Source organism: Ambystoma mexicanum, chromosome 1p, assembly GCF_040938575.1.
Source record: "Ambystoma mexicanum isolate Mex_15411 chromosome 1p, UKY_AmexF1_1, whole genome shotgun sequence".
Taxonomy (NCBI): Eukaryota; Metazoa; Chordata; class Amphibia; order Caudata; family Ambystomatidae; genus Ambystoma; species Ambystoma mexicanum.
In genome coordinates, this window is record NC_090921.1 from 432,698,155 (window position 1) to 432,718,914 (window position 20,760).

Below are 20,760 nucleotides of genomic sequence, written 5' to 3' on the forward strand. Positions count from 1 at the left end.
GCTACGCCAGCTCGGGGGAGCCCTAGAAAGACCCCCGAGCTGTCGTGGCAGGGGCTAATGGCGTCCTGGGGGGGGGTTCGCCCCCCCCGGGCGGTCACCCAGCTGGCCCCCCCCTCTAAGGCCGGGCCTGGTTATTAGTGTTGTATTGTGTGCTCCCAGAGGGCTGCTTCATAGTGCAGTGAAATGCTGTAAAGGATGCCAAAGGATGGTGTAAATAAAATTAGGAGGAAGTTGAATGAAGAGAAGAATCTGTAAATGTTGCCTAACTGTTTAGTGCATCCCCGTCCCTAAGGTAGTTCACTTTTACTTTTGTTTCTCAGGTCTGAAAGTGGTCCTGATCTCTCTGCACTGGCACTGGAATTGCTGCTCGAGACGCGAGAGGAGAAGCAAGGACAGCCTGCCCCAGGTAATGAGCAACCATGATAGTAAAATTGGCCAGTTTTGTAAGCCGTTCTTACTCTTGCTGAATGATATTCCTTTTTTTATCAACTTTGGACTAATGAAAAACTGAGCCCATTGGTTCAGATTGTGTGACAATTGCTATCAGGTTCACCTCTTCAGTGCTGAGGACTAATATGCTTGTTCCTTTTGCACAGACATGCGGAATAGTCCAGCAGTAATTCAACAGGTGGTGAATTGAGTTGTCCCTTTGGCTCCTTCATCGTCGGTAGTGTTTTAAAATGCTTGTGTATGCAGGACCTTCGAATTACTACCCACTAAAATCAAGGTTTGCCAACATTTTACCAGTTGTACCATTTGAAACCCTTCATGCATTTTTTTTTTATTTATTGTAGGGCACTTTATGCCAAAGTGGTGTACAAATAATAAGAGTGGTACAATAAAAGTGAAACACTAAATTTGATCACCGATTTTACATTAGGAAGTAGAGGATAGCAAGAGTGACTGTAGTTGAGCAAAACAGCTAAAGAACGAAAGCTGGACTGGGCGCCGGGCAGCTTTGCTGCTTGTTAGGGAGAATTCTCAGGAATGTGCTAATTCCCTTCTACCTTAGAGACCCCCCTCTCTTTTGCTGGACTTTAGGACTTTTAATTTCTATCCTGGAGAGAGTTTGCCCCTCATGTATTTTTATTGTGATGTGGACTTGTGTTTTTTTTTAACTTTGTGGTCTGACAAACTCCAAAAGCATAATCTTTTACATTGTGGCACACAGCACGTCTCTCAGATTTCCAAAAGGTTTAAATACCTTCTCTTGGATAAACTACTGGTTCCAAGAGCAGTGAAGTGAAATTGACTTTACTTACCTTTTGTAACTTTCTAGACCCAACACACACTCTTACCAAAGAGTGCTGGAGGGGTTACTTAGTATCCCCTTCGTCTAGTTTCTCATGTGACATTTTTGTTAACCTTTCTACAATTAATGGCTAGTGGCAGTGGTTAACTCTTTACTGCTATTGTGTTTACCGTGAGCTGCGTTCGCAGCTGCAGTAAAGCACCCATTGGAGCCCATTTTGTCAAAAAGGCCCTGGTCTTCTTTTGTCACCATTTCTTGTTGGAAAGGTCCTTCTTGAGATTTACTCTGCGCGCCAAACCTGGTGTGGTCCCTTTGTTTGTTTTGTCTTTGGTGGGATTCACAAGTGAAGCCTGCATGTGGCTCCAGCATGTCTGGCAGAGGCAGGAAATGAGGGAGGTGCCTGAAACTCCTTGTGCTTAATCCCCTTGGTTACTGGATTGCACCCAAAGGTGATTGGCTGTGTGATTGACAGCTAGGCTGGAATGAATGGGAAAACCTGCATAAAAGGCGAGGCATTTTGGCTTGGAAGGCAGAGTCGACCACTTGGCAAAGAAATCCGAAGAATAACTTGGAAGAGACGCCTTCTGCAACTCCTGGATCATTGGTTTGCCCTGTGAAGGCCTGCTGCTGTGCTAAAGTTCTGAATTCGCCTCGACTAGAGAAACCCTGCAAGGACGACTTTTCTCTGTGAGTTAGTGGGACCAATCAACTCTAAAGTAAGCCTGTCTGGACAGCCTCTTGGAGCTGGCTGTACTTCCACTGCTGGAACTGAAGTGCCAGCGAGAGGAACACCAGATTGTGTGCACGTTGCTTTTAAGTCAGACCCGAGCGCCAGGACAATCCTCCGGACTTCCCTGATGCAGAAATGACCAAGCCTGAGCCTCCTCAACAAAGTGCTGGACCACAGATGCGAGGTAAGTCCAGAGTGGTATCCGAGAACCGCTTTGTTGCTATTTGCTGTCAGACGCGAGAAGCTGAAACACTGAAGGACCGCTGAATCGAAGTTTGCCCATTGCTTCCGCTGACCTTTCCATTGCAGAGCAGGAGTCCCCAGACGTCCTCACTCTTGTCCCTATGACTGAGGCTCAGGAACAGGATCTGCAGAGCTGTACAGGAACAGAAGCCAGCTGGAACCATTTCTTCTAACCAGAGGTACTGTAAAGTCTAAGAGAACTTGCCTTGCCTGCTCTCACTCGAGACCTGTCTTGGTTACATTGCAGAGTTGCTGTAGCTTTGCCCCTCACAAGCCTCCCAGCTTGAGGCGCTTCAAGTGTTACATTTTCTACAAACCTTTCTAAAACATTGTGCAGGATATTTTACCTACCTGCAAAGATCTTCAGCTCCCCTAGACATTGTGCAATTAACATTGGCTGTCCTGGCTCCCTGAGTGACTCTTACCTCTCTGTGCTTCATCTTTTCACTAGGAAGGAAAGGGTTAATTTGCTGAACATTGGAAGGTTTCAAAAGTACTTAACAGTTTGTGAATTAGTTAACCTTTATTTTATTCCTCTTCTATCTTTTACACCAAACTCAATATTGCTCTAAATGTACCAGTGATAAATCGATGTCCACAGTGTCCTAGCTATTTAAGTCACCTGAGGGTGTAGGAAGTGTCTGTGTGCCATCCCCAATGGGTATCATCTGATTTAGAGAAAGTGTTTTTTTAAGTGTATTATAAGTGTTGCATATATTGCTCCCTTCTGAATAAGTCTTATACAACTGATTGTGAAATAAATGAATAATTGTTTTATCAAGAAACCTTTAGTGTAAATAGTTTATTTGAATAACTGTTACTGTGAAACCCTGTCACAACATTACTGCTCAGATTACCCACCTCTGTAGTTCAGACTTATACCAAAGGTTGGGTCCCTATTGCCAGGAGGTCAGGTTTATTGTAGTGCACCCAGAGGGTGCTGCATTCAATCTTGCCTAACACAAAGGAAAGGAGAAAATGCAATTGGGAGTGCAGGAGACTTGTTGGAAGGGAAGAGAAATAAGGGACGAAAGCTAAGGAGGAGCAAGGCAATGAAGACACTTAATGACCATGCATAGAAAGTGATAGAGGAGGCAGGATTCAAACCTATCCAGGATAGAGTGACCAGGGAAGCAGAAAGAGCGAGGAGGACGATGGAAGAGGATACCCATTGAGAACTTGTAGTGAAGTGATGCTACTTGATATGTAGGGAGACCCATAGGCAAAGTAGAGCAGTGAAAGAATCGAAGGAAAATTTCCTATGTAATACTGATCTTTAAAAAAGGTCATCGTTAGAGTACGTCAAATTACAGACCGATTTCTTTAATAAACATTGAAACAAAGATATTTTCAGCTATAATACTTGAAAGTTTACTTGATTGGATGGAGGAAAAGGATATTTTAGACGTCCGTCAGATTGGCTTTCGTAAAGACCTGGGAACCGATGCTGGGGGTCTTATAGTGACTATCTTGCAGAATCAAAGATCTAAAATAGGGAATGGCCCCATTTATGCTGCATCTATGGACCTCTCTGCTGCATTTGATATGGTGGATAGGCCACTTCTATGGCAGAAACTGGTAATGTTAAACACAGAGGGGGGCCTACTATCAATGATTATTCACCTATATTCAAATACAAAGCTAAAGGTTCGATTGAATAATGAGGGCCTGATGTCTAGGGAAATTCTATCAAAGAATGGCTTGAAACAGGGCTGTGTCTTGGCAGCAATTTTATTCAATCTGTATGTCTCTAGAGCAAATGCTAGACTTGAATCTGTGGGACTATTAGCTCCCAAGGTCGGTGGAATTGCGATTAGATGGTTAGCCTATGCGGACAATTTTATGCTCCTTGATAAAACTAAGATCGGCCTACAGAGGCTTATTGATGCCTTTGTCAGTTTTATTAGTGATCTGAAACTGAAAATCAATCCACATAAAACAGTGGTGATTAACCTAGGGGAAAGCAATAAAAAATCTGCAAATCGTGTATGGTATGTAGAGGGAACCGCAGTTCGCCTACAGAAAGCATTCAAGTATTTGGGCTTCTCCTTTGTTAGCAACATGTCATTATAGCTTTGTGAAACAAAGTTTGGAAGTGAAAGCCATTGATGCAGCAAATCAAATGAGAGTAATTGAAAGCAAATATGGGAAATTCTCCATGAATGCTTGTAGGGATTTCTACCTCATGAAGGTGATTCCAAGGTTGGCATATGGTTTGGAATTCTATCCAGAGAAAGAAGTATTACAGTTAAAAAGTATTGAATCTAAAAAAGTTATTATTCTTTCTGCCAAAATGCATACCGATGGAATTAATAAGATATGAGTTTGGTTTTAATTCCCTAAAATGTTGTATGGACTGCAAAAAAGCGATGCTTTATAGAAAATGTGTGCTTGCTAAGCATAATTCATTATATCAAGTTTGTATGAATGATACGGGGAGATATATGTCTGATTTGAAAGCCGAGGTGGAAAAGACGATGAGTAACATTGGGGTGACAATGATTTCCCTCTTGGAAAGACCTGACAAAATCAAAATGATTAAAGCTTTTGATTGGCTAGCGAATAATTATGTAATAACAAACTCAAAACTGTATGCGCAAGCATTATCCATCTGGAAATGGTTTCCTGAACCTGAGCAGTATCTAGTAAAATGTCCATCGCGGAAATTGCGTTGTAGTATCATGAGATTCAGATTTAATGTTATGAATAATAATGAAATGGCGCAGTAAGAAAACTGATCCCAGAAAATATGAAAGTGTGCAGATTCTGTATGTATGAAGACTCTCCGGAATCACTGTCACACTTGCTACTTGGTTGTCCTATGTTAAAGGAAGAAAGACTTGCTTACTTTGCAGAATTTGTAACTGACACTTCGTGTGTATTCAGAGAGCAAATATGGTTGGAAATGCTACACGGTCGCAACATCATATTGAAAATAAGGGTGATAGCGTTTTTGGCAAATGTATGCAAAGTTGCATAGGTCTCAAGTCGGTTTTTTAGCTTTAAGAAATGTATTGAATTGAAGACTTGATTGAGTCTATTTTAAGAAAGAAAATGTTTATGCAGTTGTGGACTGAAAAGAATGTTTTTTTGATGTGTAAAATGTTGGCTTAAGATGTTTGCGTTAAATCATAACTGCATTTTTACTATTTTATGCTTTGATAATGAAAATTTGTAAAGGTTTTTTTAAACCAATATACAATAAAGGAAAAAAAAAATCGAGAGAAGACAAGCCGCGAAGGTGTTTTAGTTGCAATGACGGAAATTGGAGGGCCCATTTTGTGAATGTCAATTGAAAACTGCAAATATGAGAAATATTTGCATTGTTGGAGGAGAAAGCTGAATCAGAGGACACCTAGTTTGCAAGCAGTGAGGGAAGGAACAGGTTCGAAGGAAAATGGGCAGGGGTTGGGGGAAATAGAGGAGGCGAAAGAGTACTTCAGTCTTTAAAGGATTTAGGTGGAGATGGCAGGAATGCATCCATGAATCCATGTTTGGATTTCAAGAAGATGGGTGGATAGAGAAGAGTGTAGATGATTGGAGAGATTATAAAAGGAGACAATTGAGTCGTATGCTTAGGAGTTTCTCCTCCTCTTCCTGGCTGAAACTGCACTGGTTACCTGGCCACCCTCTGAACTCAGTGCCCAGGTCCCCTTCCCCTCCAGTCGCACACCTGCACTGCCTTCCTGGCAACCCGTGCAGTTGGACCGTTTTCTGTATCCCTGCAGCCCCACTTCCGGCACTTGACACCTGATGCCTGCACTTACCCCTGCACTTGCCACCTGCTGGCCTTACTTTTACTATTGTTGTTTATTCTATTTTCCAATGCTCTGTACTGTCCCTCCCTTTCTCCCGCCCCCCGGACTTCCCCCTTCTCCCTTCCCATGCACTTGCGTGATCGGAATGACACCTGGCCTAGTAGGATCGTTGTCTGTATTACCTCTGTTCCCCCTCCCTTGCCTCGTCGCGCCTTGAAACACTTGTGTATAGGCACGTAATAAATGCCATATCATGGCAAGGAAAGCCAAATTGTGCAATGAGAGGTAGAGGGAGAGGGAGAGGGAGAGGGAGAGGAGAAGAGACTCCAGGGACAGAACCTTGAGGGACACTGAATTGGAGGGAATAAGGTCATATAGGTAGAGGAGAGAAACGAGTTAGAAAAGCTCATGTAAGAGTATTAAGAATAGTGAGGTGATCAGCAGTGTTTGAGAGGTCAGGTCGGATCAAAATGGAAGGATTGGCGATAAAGAGCGAAACGGTTTCGGACCCAAAATATATGCTAGGACTGACGCTGTCTGGGTCTTTCTCACATATAATTCATTTAGTCAAAGGGGAGTTATTTTGATTTCAATTCTTCTACCTATATTTTGCATCTTAAGCACATTCTTTTTGTAGGTTTTCTACTGTCATAGGCTCTAGTATCAGTGCTTTGATCTGTAATGATCACATCCCTTTCCATTTCAAATGGCTATTGTGACACAACACCCACCCCAGACCCTTCTAGGTCCATAGAATCAATCTATTTCTGCCCTATTGCCGCCCCTACTGTGGCGAGTAAGTTACTGACAAATGGTTTCACAAGGCAACATTTGTTCTACCATAACATCTATAATCGCTTCTGTTCCAATCAGTCTGGACCAGATTGCTGATATATTGTTAGCTATGGAGCACAGCCCCTCTATTGGGCATCAGCCAGCTTATTCTCGGTCAAGCAGGGAACTCCAGGTCAGATGTGCTCTGCATGGCAGAATTCAATCCACTTGGTGGGTAGAGTGGCATAGGCCTTTGCAGTCACTGGGTGGTGCAATGTCCTAGTTGGAGGCATGCAGGACCTCTGTCCCTAAAAGCACTAAGGCAGCACTGGTGGGCCCTTAGGACACCATGTGGGTGTCTGATTTAGACGCTCTTATACCATTCAACATGACAGTGTGGGCTCAGAGACTGATATTATTCATTATTGCCAGCTTACCTCATTGCTTCCAACATTTGGAATGGAGAGTGTTTGCATTAGACAGTTTGGCCCACAGAACAGTTAAAGCCATGTGAACCGTAGCACATTACGGTAGCCCCTAGCCCAAATGGAGCCTGGCTATATAGCCTGCATTGCTTGTCCCATGAGGTAAAATAAATTGACTCATACATCATGATGTGGGAGTCTGTTATTTAATGTTTGTCTTTAGTTGTGTTTAGTAATGTATTAGCTTCCCTGTTCTGGGAAGAGGCACAACCAACTCGCAGGTGAGTAAAATAACCTGTACCGGTAAAACCAATAAAACCTATGAAAAAGAACACATTCAACCAACTCTTTCACAAGTAAGTTAACTTTTAAGCACTTGTTCTCTTTTCTAGGCAGCAGGCTAACATCTTAGAAGTCTTTCCCTATTCTTGGAGCATGAGTGTTCTCAGTGGCAAAAAGGGGGAGGGCGGTCACTAGGTCTCTAGTGTCCAACAGGCATTTCAGCATAGGAGCAGAAGTAGCAAAAGTCAGGGTTCTTCAGGAAGACTGCCCAAACAAGTATGTATTACACTGCAGAGGGATTGAGCGGGTCCAGGGTCTGAGAATACACCCTAGGAGTATTGCAGCAGTGGGCCTTGGGAATTGTAGTTCTGACAAGGTTAGTCAAAGAAAGTAAAATGGGAGCCCAAAGGCCAACCCTGTAACAATAAAACGGTATATACCAAAAGTTGTTGGTGGATTAATTAAAAGGATACTATGGAGAGACTTAATGACATCCATAAGAAAAGTAAAAGGATCTGCGAGTGTGGAAAAAGGTTCCCACTCCCTGAAGTATAAGGACAAATAATTCACCAGTCCAGCAATACGTTCTGGGATTCTCACAAATGAGGTAGATTCAGCACTAAAGTCAAAATTTAACCTAACACTTCAATGTGGAAACCACTTATGTGGTATTCCCACATCCTCAAATTGTCCATTTGTTCCCCAATGAAGCTAACCTGCCCTTACAACATGTTACAGAATTCCGTTTTGTTTCCCTACATCCCTGTACAACCACCTTAGCACCTGAGGTGATGGTTTGGACACCTTCATTTGCCCGATAGGTGCATGGAGATATTAAAGGAAGCCTGTAGGCCGGACACTAGACACTGCGACTTTAGCAAATGGAGGAGATTTGTAGTGTGGTGTAGACTTGAAATGTCAACCAAACTGATTGTTGAGTGCACTACCTATTACACTTGTTGCATTCTGGGTTGGTTTTTAATTCATTAAAAGTCCATTTAGCCACACTATCTGCATCTACAACACCCCAGAGCAAGGTTTCATGGTGGAGAGCTCCATTTGTGAAAGCCTTCAAGGAAAGAGTAAAATTGCTTTACCCACCTATTGCAAACCCACCCCCGGGTGTGGATTTAAACATTGTCTTAAGCATCATGGGTCCACCTTTTGAGCCAATGCATAAAGCAAGCCTCAACGATTTCACTTACAAAGCCGCTTTCCTCATAGCCGTTACATATATTCGGAGGGTAATGTATCTTCAGACGTTCTATGACGGAACATTTTATCACAATGCATAAAAACAAGGTGGTCTTAAGGACACACCCGTATTTTTCACCTTAATACATTTCTATGTTCCAGGTCAAGCAATCCATTGACCTATCGTTTCACCTTTCGCACCTAATCCTTTTCTACAGATCATAGCAAGGTTGTGTTTCTCATTACCAACACATGGAAGAGTGCCTTGTCTTCAAGTTGCTCGCTAGTGAAGCAGCCTGGCCCTAGAACATGTAGTATTCCTTTTTCGGATAGATTTATCAGAGGAGCTCAATGATGAACTTGCTTGTGTGACAAGACCTCTGACATAACAAGAGTTTCAAACTATTGATTTGGGAGAAGCAGGGATCTTTTTTAGATGCAGCCTGGGCACAAGCGTACTGCCTTCCTGTTCTTCAAAAGATCTCCCATACACCCGTTGAAAGAGTTGATGGGTGCCCCTTACTTTCAGAGCCCATAACTCTGCAGACTGAGCCCTTGCTTATGACCAAAGAATAATGTTCCCGATGAGTTGCTACAATCTAATTGCTACCATTAATTTCCCAGTCATACGTGGCATACCTTAGTTAAAATACCACAACCCATACATCCATGGGGCAGCTGAAACCCTTTCTATGGGGTCTGAAAGGTGTGGTTAACACTGTTCCTTGACGGGTAGTGCAATTACTGTTGCCTGGAATGATGGACTGCAATCTGAGGCCACTGATGTCTGTTCCATCACTTCGGTCGCTGACCAATATATGGCATTCCAAGAAATCTTTGAGGACAATGCTACTAATACCATTCCCCCCCTCAGCAAGAAGATGACTGCTATAGTGAGTTGTAACCAGGCTCTACAGTACCTTCTGGCCGTATGTACTCCCTGTCTGAACATGAGAAGATCCCCATCCGGGAGTATGTTGACTACAACTGTAGAGATGGTTAAATCACCCAGAGGAGCATCCCTGTTCTTAATGTCCAAAAAAGACCTGGCTGAGCCAAGGCCCTGTTTCGACTATTGGGGACTGAACAAGATCACCACTAAAGGCAAATAGCTATTGCCACAGACATGGGACATTCTCACGACGGTCCAGGGGGCCATTAACTTGACTAAAGTTCACCTTAAAGGCGCATACCATCTGATCAGGATTCGGTAGGGTGACGAGTGGAAGACCATGTTTAGAACACTATATGGCATTTTGAGTACCAAATTATGCCCTTCAGATTGTCTAATGCCTCTGCAATGTTTCTACTTTTCATGTATTAACTTTTCTTTAACCTACTGGGACACAAGACTATTGTCTATTTGGATGATATTCTGATCTTCTCCATGGATTTGCTCTTGCATACCACACATGAGCAGGAGCTGCTATGGTGATTAAGGGACAATTGTCGGGTAACACCAGAGAAATGAGTGTGATTTCACATCTGTGCTATACCTGGTTTTAGTTTATGAAGGCATGAAATATCTATGGATCAGAGGAAGGTGTATGCGATCCTCCATTTGCCCATGCCAACCTCGTTGAAAGAGCTTCAATCTTTCATCAGTCTGGCAAACTTCTACAGGAAGTTTATTCCTCAACTATCCATGTGATTCTACCCCTTACCGATCTCATGAAGCCCTCCACACCCTTTCTTTGGAAACCTCAGGCTGCACGGGCCTTTATGGACTTGAAGACCATCTTTACCACAGCGCTGATCCTTTGTCAGCCGGATCAACTGAAGCCATTAATTGTAAAAGCTGGTGCTTCCAACTATGTGATAGGAGCTGTCCTGAAGCAGTTGCAGCTGGATGGTTTGGACCATACTCTGGCTTACTATTCTAGAAAACTCTCTGAACAGCATTATTCGGTAATCGAAATGGAACTTTTGGTTATCCAGTGTACCTGTAAAGAATGGAGGCAGTTCTTGTTTGGCGAACAACACCCTGCGGAAATTCGATCGGATCATCGACATTTACAGGTCCTTCAGCAATTAGTGTTTCAACAATACTAGGCAAGCTCGTTGGGTGTACTTTTTTGCACAATATGATTATTTTGTCGCCTATATTCCTGGATATTCTAATACAGTGGCAGATGCCTTGTTTGCTACGAGATCTGGACCTTTAGAAGCAGTCTATGCTGACAAGATTCTGGAGGATTAGAAGTTAGTTTATGTGATTACCCACTTTTTGGATACGTTTCGGGAAGAACATGCATGTCCATCTATTGATCAACTACCAGTTGCGTTCTCCCTCAGCAAAGGGATATGGTATAACTTGCATTGCGTGTTCCTACATATGCCAGGTTTACAGCAGTCACTGGACATGTCTTGGGAGGATAGCTCAGGGGCAACGTGCTGCCTTGGAAGCAAGACGACGCAGAATAACACAGGTTCGATCCCCGGGTCTGCGCTTAGAAACCTCTCGGTATTAAGCGCATTATAAATAACCTATAGCATATCATATAAAGGTATCCAGAATACCTGGGATAATCTTCATACTTCTGTTTGGTGTATAGACATTCAACGGTATGTCTCCTCCTGCTAAACATGTGTGCAGCATAAGGTTCCTCGTTGTTTACCAGTTGGCAAACTATGTCCTCCCGAACTACCATCTAAACCTTGGCGACAGTTGTAAACTGACTTTATTGTTCACTTGCCTTTGTCAGAAGGTCCAACCATCACAATGGTTACTTTGGATATATATTCCAAGCTGTTTAATTTCTCTGCCTTTCCCCTAGCCCTCTTCATCTGTGATGTATGCCACAGTCTTCACAATGGCGTAATATCCGATACACTTATTGGTTTTGCGATACTCTGAAAACCTTGTGCTTCCAATTTGTTATCAGGATTTCATCCTCAGGCTGTACACAGAGACATAAACCCTTAAAACCTACCTCAGTTGCTTTGCTTCTGCCATACAAAATAATTGGTACTAGTTACTTTCGCTGGATTGCTAGGGAGATATATCAGAAATGTGCTAATGCCCTCCTACCTTGGAGACCCCCAGCTCTTTTTGTTGGACTTTAGGAATTGAATTTCTTACCTGGAGAGAGAGATTTTTTCCCACTCTCTCATGTATTTTGTTTGTGATTTATTTTTTGTGTTTCTTTTAAACTTTGGAGTCTGACAAACTCCAATAGGCATCATCTTTGCATTGTGACACACAGCACCTTCAGTGCAGTGGCACAGGGAAGTCTCTTAGATTTCCCAAAGGTTTAAATACCTTCTCTTGGTAAAACTACGGTTTCCAAGAGCAGTGAAGTGAAGATGACTTTACTTACAAATTGTAACTTTCTAGACCCAGCACACACCATTTTACCATAAGGTACTGGAGAGGTACTTAGTATCCCCTGTGTCTAGTTTCTCATGTGACATTTTTATGTTACCCTTTCTACAATTAATGGCTGGTGGCAGTGGTTTACTTTTTACTACCACTGTGTGTTTTTACTGCAGGCTGTACTTGCAGTTTTGGTAAACCACCAATGGGGACCCATTTTATTAAAATGGCCCCGGTTGTCTTTTTTTGCCATTTCTTGCTGGAAAGGTCCTTGAGATTTACTCTGCGTGCCAAAAAAGGTTTGGTCTCTGTTCGTTTTGTCTTTGGCAGGATTCACGAGTGAAGCCCGACTCTGGCTCCAGACTGTCTGGCAGGAGCAGGTGCCCGGAACTCCCTGTGTGTAGTCTACTAGGAGACAGGAATGCACTCTTAGGTGATTGGCCGGCTGGCTGTGCAGCAAGGACAGTCACCCTGCTGGGTGACTGACCGCTAGGCTGGAAAGAATGGGAGCGGAGAGGGCGCTAGAGAGCCGTCCAAGATGGCGGCCTCCCTGTGAGCTCCGCGGAGCTCCCCTAAAATCCTGACCAATCGAAGCATCTGTGGTGCGCAAGTTGTCCACAGCCGCCTCCAGTTTGTAGCCGAGGCGAATCTGAGCAGAACGGGGTATTTCATCTGTCGACCCTCGGACGCTGAGACCCGACTCCTCGACGGTGAAGAGCTCCCCCCCCTCCTCGTGCGAGCGGGGCGCAGGCACGGGCCAGGCATAGAGAGGCTGGCGGCGGAGCGGGCCTGGGACTCGAGGGTGCCGATCGGAGCTGCCGAAAACAAAGGAAAATCCTGCAGAGTCCTGGAAGAACCAACACGAACGAACGCCGGGGGGCTCTCCGAGCGCAGCCGAGGATCAGGTACGCGCGCCCCTTGCGCCCTTGCTCGCGCACCCCGGGTGGATCCCTGGCTCCCCCGAGTGACATTTAGTCTACGAGAAAGCGCAGAAGGCCTGGGCCCACATGAACAGTAAACAACATACCCGAAAGACTTACTCGGGGTGGAGCGACCCAAGGCCTCCTACGGGCGAGCTGCCCAGCCGATAACTAGCTGTAGATAACGCCCGGATCCGGCGCCCCACCACTCATTCGCAGAGGAGACACCGGGTGAATCCCCGCCAGAGGAAGCGTAATAAACAGCACGGCCAGTGGCCAGACGGGCCAAACCGGCCGAACGGCAAGACCTACAGAAAGTCACACCGCTGGAAAAACGACAAGCCGGGCGCCCCGGGACCCCTGGCCTGCCTCCCGCTACCCCTGGCCCCCGCAACGGGAACACCAATGGCGACTTCGAGGAAAACGGACAGATCTCAAAAAAGCTGAACTTCGAGGGTAGCTGCACGACCAAAGCAACCACCTCGAACAGCAGAGCGCAGTCTCCCATCCAGGTCGCAGCCCAGGACGAAGAGGAGGCCCACGGGTTCGACATCAGGGAAATCCTCCTTGAACTTAAGGCCGGGATCGGGGGTCTTGGAAGCAAACTCGACGCACTCTCCTCCAAGGTCGACTTACTCCAGCACCGGCTGGACAAACACGCCGATAGACTGGACACGGTCGAGCAAAGAGTGTCTGACCTCGACGATGGTGCAGCGGCCCTAACATCCAGAGTGGCCTCCCTAGAAGTGCAAATGAAAGCAGTGAACGCAAAAAACGAAGACTTGGAAGGCCGCTCTTGACGCAACAACATCAGGATCGTGCGAGCCAGGGAACAACAACTCATCGGGAAAATGGAAGACTACGTTGAGAAGTTATGTATGGACCTCTTTGGTACAGGAATCCTGTCCAAACTGTTTGTCGTGGAGAGAGCTCTTCGAGTCCCCAACACCAGACCGATCCCGGGGGCAAATCCCCGCCCAATCATAGCGAGATTGCTCAACTACAAGGACCGAGATGCCATCCTACGGGCGGCTAGGGAAAAAGGGGATCTCCAGTACGACGGCGACAAGATCCAGTTTTTCCCGGCCTTCTCGAAAGCGGTCCAAGTGCAAAGAAGATCGTTCACGGCAGTAAAGCGCAGGTTGCAAGAGAACCAGATACAATATTCCATGCTCTTCCCGGCCAAACTACGTATCCAACACGAGGGCAAGACCCAGTTCTTTAACACCCCAGAAGAGACGAGCGACTACCTGGATCGCTCAGGCTGTAGACCCGCTACCTCCAACGGAAGACCACAAAGAGGCGACAGACCAAGAAGAAATCCGCTGTAAAATTTGCCCATCGGACACCCAAAGCGGCGGCACGAGACTTCATGGCTGACTAGAAACAACCACCACAGTTCAATATTGCATCCGAAGAAGGGAGCCAGCCTCCTCTTGGAGGGCCACCTGCGCCCCGAGCACAGCAATGCGAGTTGTACTGTTAACATGGGATTGTTTATCACAGGCCTGTTGGGGGTTGCCCGTGCAGGGGAGGGAAGTTAGTTTAGCAAAACTGCCACAACCCGCATACCCCCGATCCACGAAGAACTATGCATCTAACAATTGTCACGTCCTCCCTGTTCCTCTATGGAAGGCGACTCCAGTCAATTCAGCGAGCCCCGGCTTGACATGATTACATTGACCCCTCTAGATGGCAACGGCAACGCTGAAAATCGCCACCTGGAACATACGTGGCGGCAACCAGCCTACGAAAATGAGGAGAATCCTTCAATATCTTCGGAGACACAAAATCAACATAGCGATACTCCAGGGGACTCACCTGCTGCCCTTGTCGGAACAACATTGGGCCAGATCATGGGGATGCCATCGGTACTTCTCATCCTACTCCTCATTTGCCAGAGGTGTTGCGATCCTGATCGACAAGAGAACTAATTTCAGCTTTATTGAGTGAAAGAAAGACACTGAGGGGAGGGCCCTAATGGTGAAGGGGATAATCGCAGGGAAAGAGGTGGTGGTGGTGAACTCATACGCACCGAACACAGATGGACCTGATAATTTCAACTGGATAATGTCCGATCTAGACGCGACCAACGTGACTGTGGTGTGGGGTGCGGACCTCAATACCACACTTGATCCCAGGCTCGACAAATCCCATAACACATCGGGAAACCCATCCAAGGCCAGTACTCAGGTTCGAGAGATTTGTCAGACCTTCCATCTATCTGACATGTGGAGAAGACACAACCGAGACAGCAGGGACTACACCTTCCGATCAGCCGTACACAACACCAGTTCCAGAATCGATTATATCCTGGCATCCTCCCATAGCCCTTTCAGATGGGGTGCGTGCAATATCCTGCCAAGGTCTTACTCCGACCATTCGATGGTTGTACTGGAGGTCACCTTGGCGGGCGTAACAGTGCCCGGCCTCAATTGGAGATTCAAACCCGGTTCACTCACAGACGCCGTATTTGCAGCAGAACTGCGACAAGAAATAGTCTCCTTCCTGGACATCAACCAAGAATCAGTCGACTCCGCATGCACCATCTGGGAAACACTCAAGTGCTACGTACGAGGAATTTGCCTGACTAAAGAAAATAGCTTATTGAAATCGATCCGAGGGGAATTATCCAACAAAGAGCGTTGTTTGAAGGAACTAGAACAGAACCACTCCAATACTCCAGATCCACGCGCCCAAGCCAAGCTCAAAAAAGAACTCTTGGGGTTCAGGGAGACAGCGGACTCCGAATTGAAGTTCCTGGGTCGCAGGCAACAGATCAGACAGTACAGAGAGGGGCAAAAACCAGGTGCACTGCTGACCCGGCTACTAACGATAGACAAAGTCCCACCCCGCATTGAATGTATCGCGGATGCGCAAGGCCAGAAGGTTTACTCGGAGGAGGAGATCTCCAATGCTTTCCGAGAATTCTATCAAAACCTGTACAGTTCAAAAGGAGCATCAGATCCCGAAGCGATACGAGAGTACCTCAATGACACGGAACTGTATTGGGTGAGCCAGGACCTGCGCGAACCCTTGAACGTGCCCAGATCACTTGAAGAAATTCAGATAGCAATCAAATCCTTGCCTAACACCAAAGCCCCCGGACCTGATGGACTCAATGGCGAGTTCTACAAAGCACACGTGGAAATGGTGGCCCCCCTTGTTCTGCAAGTCTATGAAGAGGCGGTGGAACGAGGGACACTCCCTCCCACGATGCGCGAGGCTAACGTAATGATGTTGCACAAAGCCGGAAAACCTACAGAGAACTGCGCTTCGTACAGGCCGATCGCATTGATCAACTTAGACAACAAAATCCTAGCTAAAATTCTGGCGACCAGATTGCTCCCCTTGATGCCGGCACTGGTGCCGGGTGACCAGGCCGGGTTCATCCCGGGGCGTAGTACAACATACGGCATCAGGAGACTATTTGGCGTCATTGAGGCCCTGGACCCGACGCACCAGGCAATAGCAGTACTATTAGATGCCGAGAAGGCGTTTGACTCAGTAGAGTGGCCCTTCATGTTCGCGACACTAAGGCAGATGGGTCTGGGTAACTTCTTCCTGAAACTAGTAGCTCTGTTATATAACGAACCACGCTCATACATCACATTAGGGAACACCAAATCCACAGGGATCACATTAGAACGCGGAACGAGACAGGGTTGCCCACTCTCGGCCCTTATCTTTGCCCTGGTGATGGAACCCCTGGCCTCAAGGCTGAGAGCCGAGCAGTTAGGTCGAGGGTTAAAGCTGGGTCCTCACAGGCTAATTGTCTCCCTATACGCTGATGACGTCATGTTGTTCGTCAGTGACCCCCAAACCAATCTCAACCCCGTTATGCGAAAGGTAATAAAATTCGGGTTAATGTCAGGCCTCAAAACCAATCATTCCAAATCGATAGTGTTCCCCCTGACCCCTTGCACTTCAGAGTTTGCAGATGACCACGGGTTCAAATGGGAAAACTCGAAGGTGCGCTGTCTGGGGATCAAGATGTCACGAAGCCATCACGAGATATTTAGAGACCATTATGTAACTACACTGCAGTTATTACAAGAACGTATTCAGAGATGGAAATCTCTACCACTAACGCTGTGGGGCAGGACCTCACTAACAAAAATGGTTATTCTCCCCAAACGTCTATATCTCTTTACAAATATCCCGCTACTTCTCCCCAAATCCTATCTATCAAAAATCAAGAATGCGATCCTAGAGTTATTATGGGCGGGGAAACCAGCACGGGTAGCGTACAACACACTTACTCTACCAATATCAAATGGAGGCCTGGCTCTCCCCGATATAGAAAAATACTACTGGGCGGCTCAGGCCCAATTCCTAAGCCACTGGTACTCAACCCACTACATCAGACCACATGTGCAGGTGGAAAGAGCCCTGGCTTCCCCCGACTTGTTAGCTGCAGTCATAATAAGCCACATTCCCGTGCCGCATAGAACGCTGAATACAGTCCTATCCACATATGCAATATGGAAAGATCGCTGGCGAATATGGAGTGGCTATACGATTTTCCCCCCTACTACCGATAAAATTCATCCCCGGCATCGCTCTCTTGAATGAAAGAGTATTCCTGTTATGGATAGATAAAATAGGGATAAAATCGCTGGGAGACCTCTTCCCAGAGGGCACCTTTCTGACCCCCCAGATGGCTAAAGACAGAGGAGGGAACACATCCTTAGATGTCTTTCTCTATTTCAGACTCCGCCACACCCTTCAGGGGCTATTTCCCACATTCCCTAAGCAACCCCCCACGTGGGATCTGTTACATAACACAATTTTAGCACAAGGTCAAGGTAGACTGGTGTCAACTCTGTACAAAACGTTGGTAAGAGACACGCGGAAACTTCAACCTAAAGTGCAACGAAAGTGGGAATCGGCTTTACAAGAACCGATTAATGAGGAAGACTGGGCCTACATTCTTCGACAGACCCAAAAGGTAGCGTTAAATTCTCGATACAAGCTAATACACTTTAACTTTGTGCACCAAACATACTACACTCCAGTCAGGAAACACAGGCACCACCCAGAAGCGTCAGCCCAGTGCGAGAGATGCGCATTTGCCAACGCCGATTTTCTTCATCTGACATGGGGCTGTCCTGGTATCCAGCGCTTCTGGACTTCCGTTATACAAATAACATCCGACATTATAGGTGAGCAGATGACCCCCTTACCGCTAGGTCCGCTTCTCGGCCTCACTAAATATCTACAGCCAGCGTCACGCAAGCTGGCAGCACTCCTCATGGTGCTGGCACGAAGAAGAATTGCTATGTCATGGGGTCGGGGCCCACTCCCCAAGATAGTTGACTGGGAAAAGGATATAACATATTGCCAAGATATGGACACCGAATTTATTCGAACGCTGCCTTTACATGCGCGCCCTCCCGACATCTGGGGGCCAAACATCACTTACCTGATGAACAATGCTGAAGCTTCAGACTCGGACAATCCAAGCCCCCAGAGCTAGAGACCACAGGATGAAGGTACACAAGGACAACGTGGAAAGCTTTCCATTTGACTCAGACAAAGGATAGAGGCAATCAAAGTTACGGTGGACATGGGGGGGCAGAGGGGCGGGGGAACTGTTGTTGGGAATTGCATTAGGCGGCTCCCTGTTGGAACACTGCTTATTTGATACAGTAAAAAGTAAAAGCCAGTGTGCAGTGCATAGTTCTCCGAAGTCCGATTCCTGCCGAAACTTTGGACTTGTGCTGGACCTCTAGAGACATGATTCGACATTGTTAGGCAGAATTGCATGCAGTACCCTCTGGGACCAGCACACACAATTAGGGCTACAGGTGTAAACGAAACCAACCTTTGGTATAAGGTTGTACTACACAGTTTTTGGTAGCGAGCTGAGCAGCCAGGGTTATCACAAGAGGGAATGTGAGCAGTGACACAGAGGTCTTACAATCACAGTGGTTCAAGTAGACACTTAACTCAAGGTTTCTTGGTAAAACACTTATTTATTACACAATCATTTAGAAAACATTCACTAGAAGGAGGCAACTGAATGTTATGCACAAATACACTTCAGTCCCAAACCAATACGTTTCTGAGTAAATTAGGCTCCCCTGAAGTAGGAGCAAAATGGCATTTCAGTCACTTTAAATAGGAGTAAAAAGGCACACGTTAATAAAATGGATCACATACTTTCTTAGGCAGTGCAAATAGTTTCAGTTCACTAGAAGAGTTCATTCAATTCAATAGGTCTAGGCCAAAGTCGATGGACTAGTGTCTTGGATAGGAAAGAGCAGTTCTGGTAGTAAACGGTAAAGTCTTTGCCAAAGTTCTCAGAAGTAGTTTGTACGAAAAAGAATCATATGTTGGGTCACAAGCTGATTATGCCTGCCAGTTGAGAAAGTTTCATGAAATGTCAACGCGAGAGGCAAGTTCTCTCAATCGGGTTGGCACAGTACCTTAGTATGAAGAAAAGATGCAGTTGAAGACGTTGGTTCCTGCAGATCTCACTGTTCCAGAGCCTCAGTCATGGGGGACAAGAGGGAGGACTTTGGGGGACTCATGCACTGCACAGGGACTGGTCAAAAAGCTGGCAAATGGAAGATCTTCGGTTCGAGTAGCTGTAGTCAAGCAGGTGTCCTTCCCCCTGGTTAAACCTAACCAGCTCTGAGAATGGTATCCAAGTGGCTTACGAGTTGATTAGTCCTACCAACTCAACGGGAGAAGTTGTCCTTTAAGGGGCTTGACTGTCGAGATGAACTTGGCAATTCGGACCTGCAGCAGGGCTTCTCCGGGCAAACAAACGGTCCAGGAGCTGCAGCAGCCGTCCTCTTCCAGCTCGTTTTAAAGTTGTTCTTCGGTTCCTTCGTCCAGTGGTTGACTCTGCCTTCCAAGCCAAAAGCCTTGCCTTTTATTCAGTTCTCTCCCATTAATTCCAGCCTAGCGGTCAGTCACCCAGCAGGGTGGCTGTCCTTGCCGGACAATCACTACAGACTGCATTTGGGTCTCCAAGGAGACTAAGCAGAGGGAGTTTCGGGCATTTCTCTCACTTCCTGCCCACCCTAGACACCCTGAAGCTATAGGCATAGCGAAGAAAGGGTCCAAACATGGTTTGGCGCGCAGAGTAAATATCAAGAAGAACCTTTCCACAAAGAAATGGCAAAAAAAGACCGGGTCCATTTTGACAAAATGGAACCCTTGGTGCTTTACTGCAGCTGCGAACGCAGCCCACGGTAAATTCACACCACAGTAGTTTCAAGTAAACCACTGCCACCAGCAATTCAGTGAGAATAGGGTAACATTCAAATGTTAAATGAGAAGCTAGACAAAGGGGATACTAAGTAACTCCTCCAGCACCCTATTGTCAGATGGTGTGTGCTGGGTCTAGAAAGTCACAAATGTAAGTAAAGTCAATTTCAGTTCACTGCGCTGGGAAACAGTAGTTTTATCCCAGAGAACGTATTTAAATCTTGGGAAATCTGAAAGACTTCCCTGTGTCACTGCACTGAAGGTGCTGTGTGACACAATGTAAAAGATGATGCCTATGGAGTTTGTCAGACTCCACAACCAAAAGAAACATAGTTCATAATCACATTAAAATACATGAGCGAGTGGGAGGGGGGGGGAAGCGTCTCCATGTAAAAGTCCTCAAAATCCAGCAAAGTTGCTGGTGTTCTCTAGGGTGGAGGGAATTGGCACATTTCTGAGAATTCTCCTAACAGGTGGCTAATGTTAGGCTTAGTACTTCTGGGGCCGTTGTCACCGGGGTCAGTCCCTAGGTTTCCACATCTGGAACCATGAGTACCGAGTCTCGGCTTGAGGTTCCTGTTACGACTAAACGTATCAGGGTTACCCCTGAGGTTCCCCATCTTGGGACTATATCTAAGACCAGCA

The 20,760-nt window shown here is 46.1% G+C and overlaps 1 protein-coding gene across 1 annotated transcript in view; it reads left to right on the plus strand.

Moving 5' to 3' along the window:
- PIK3R2 (phosphoinositide-3-kinase regulatory subunit 2) overlaps positions 1 to 20,760 on the plus strand; it is a 486,396-nt gene that overhangs the window by 332,470 nt on the left and 133,166 nt on the right. The window contains exon 7 of the mRNA XM_069649253.1: positions 321 to 406. Coding sequence (XP_069505354.1) covers positions 321 to 406 — 86 coding nt within the window. The remainder of the gene's footprint in view (positions 1 to 320; positions 407 to 20,760) is intronic.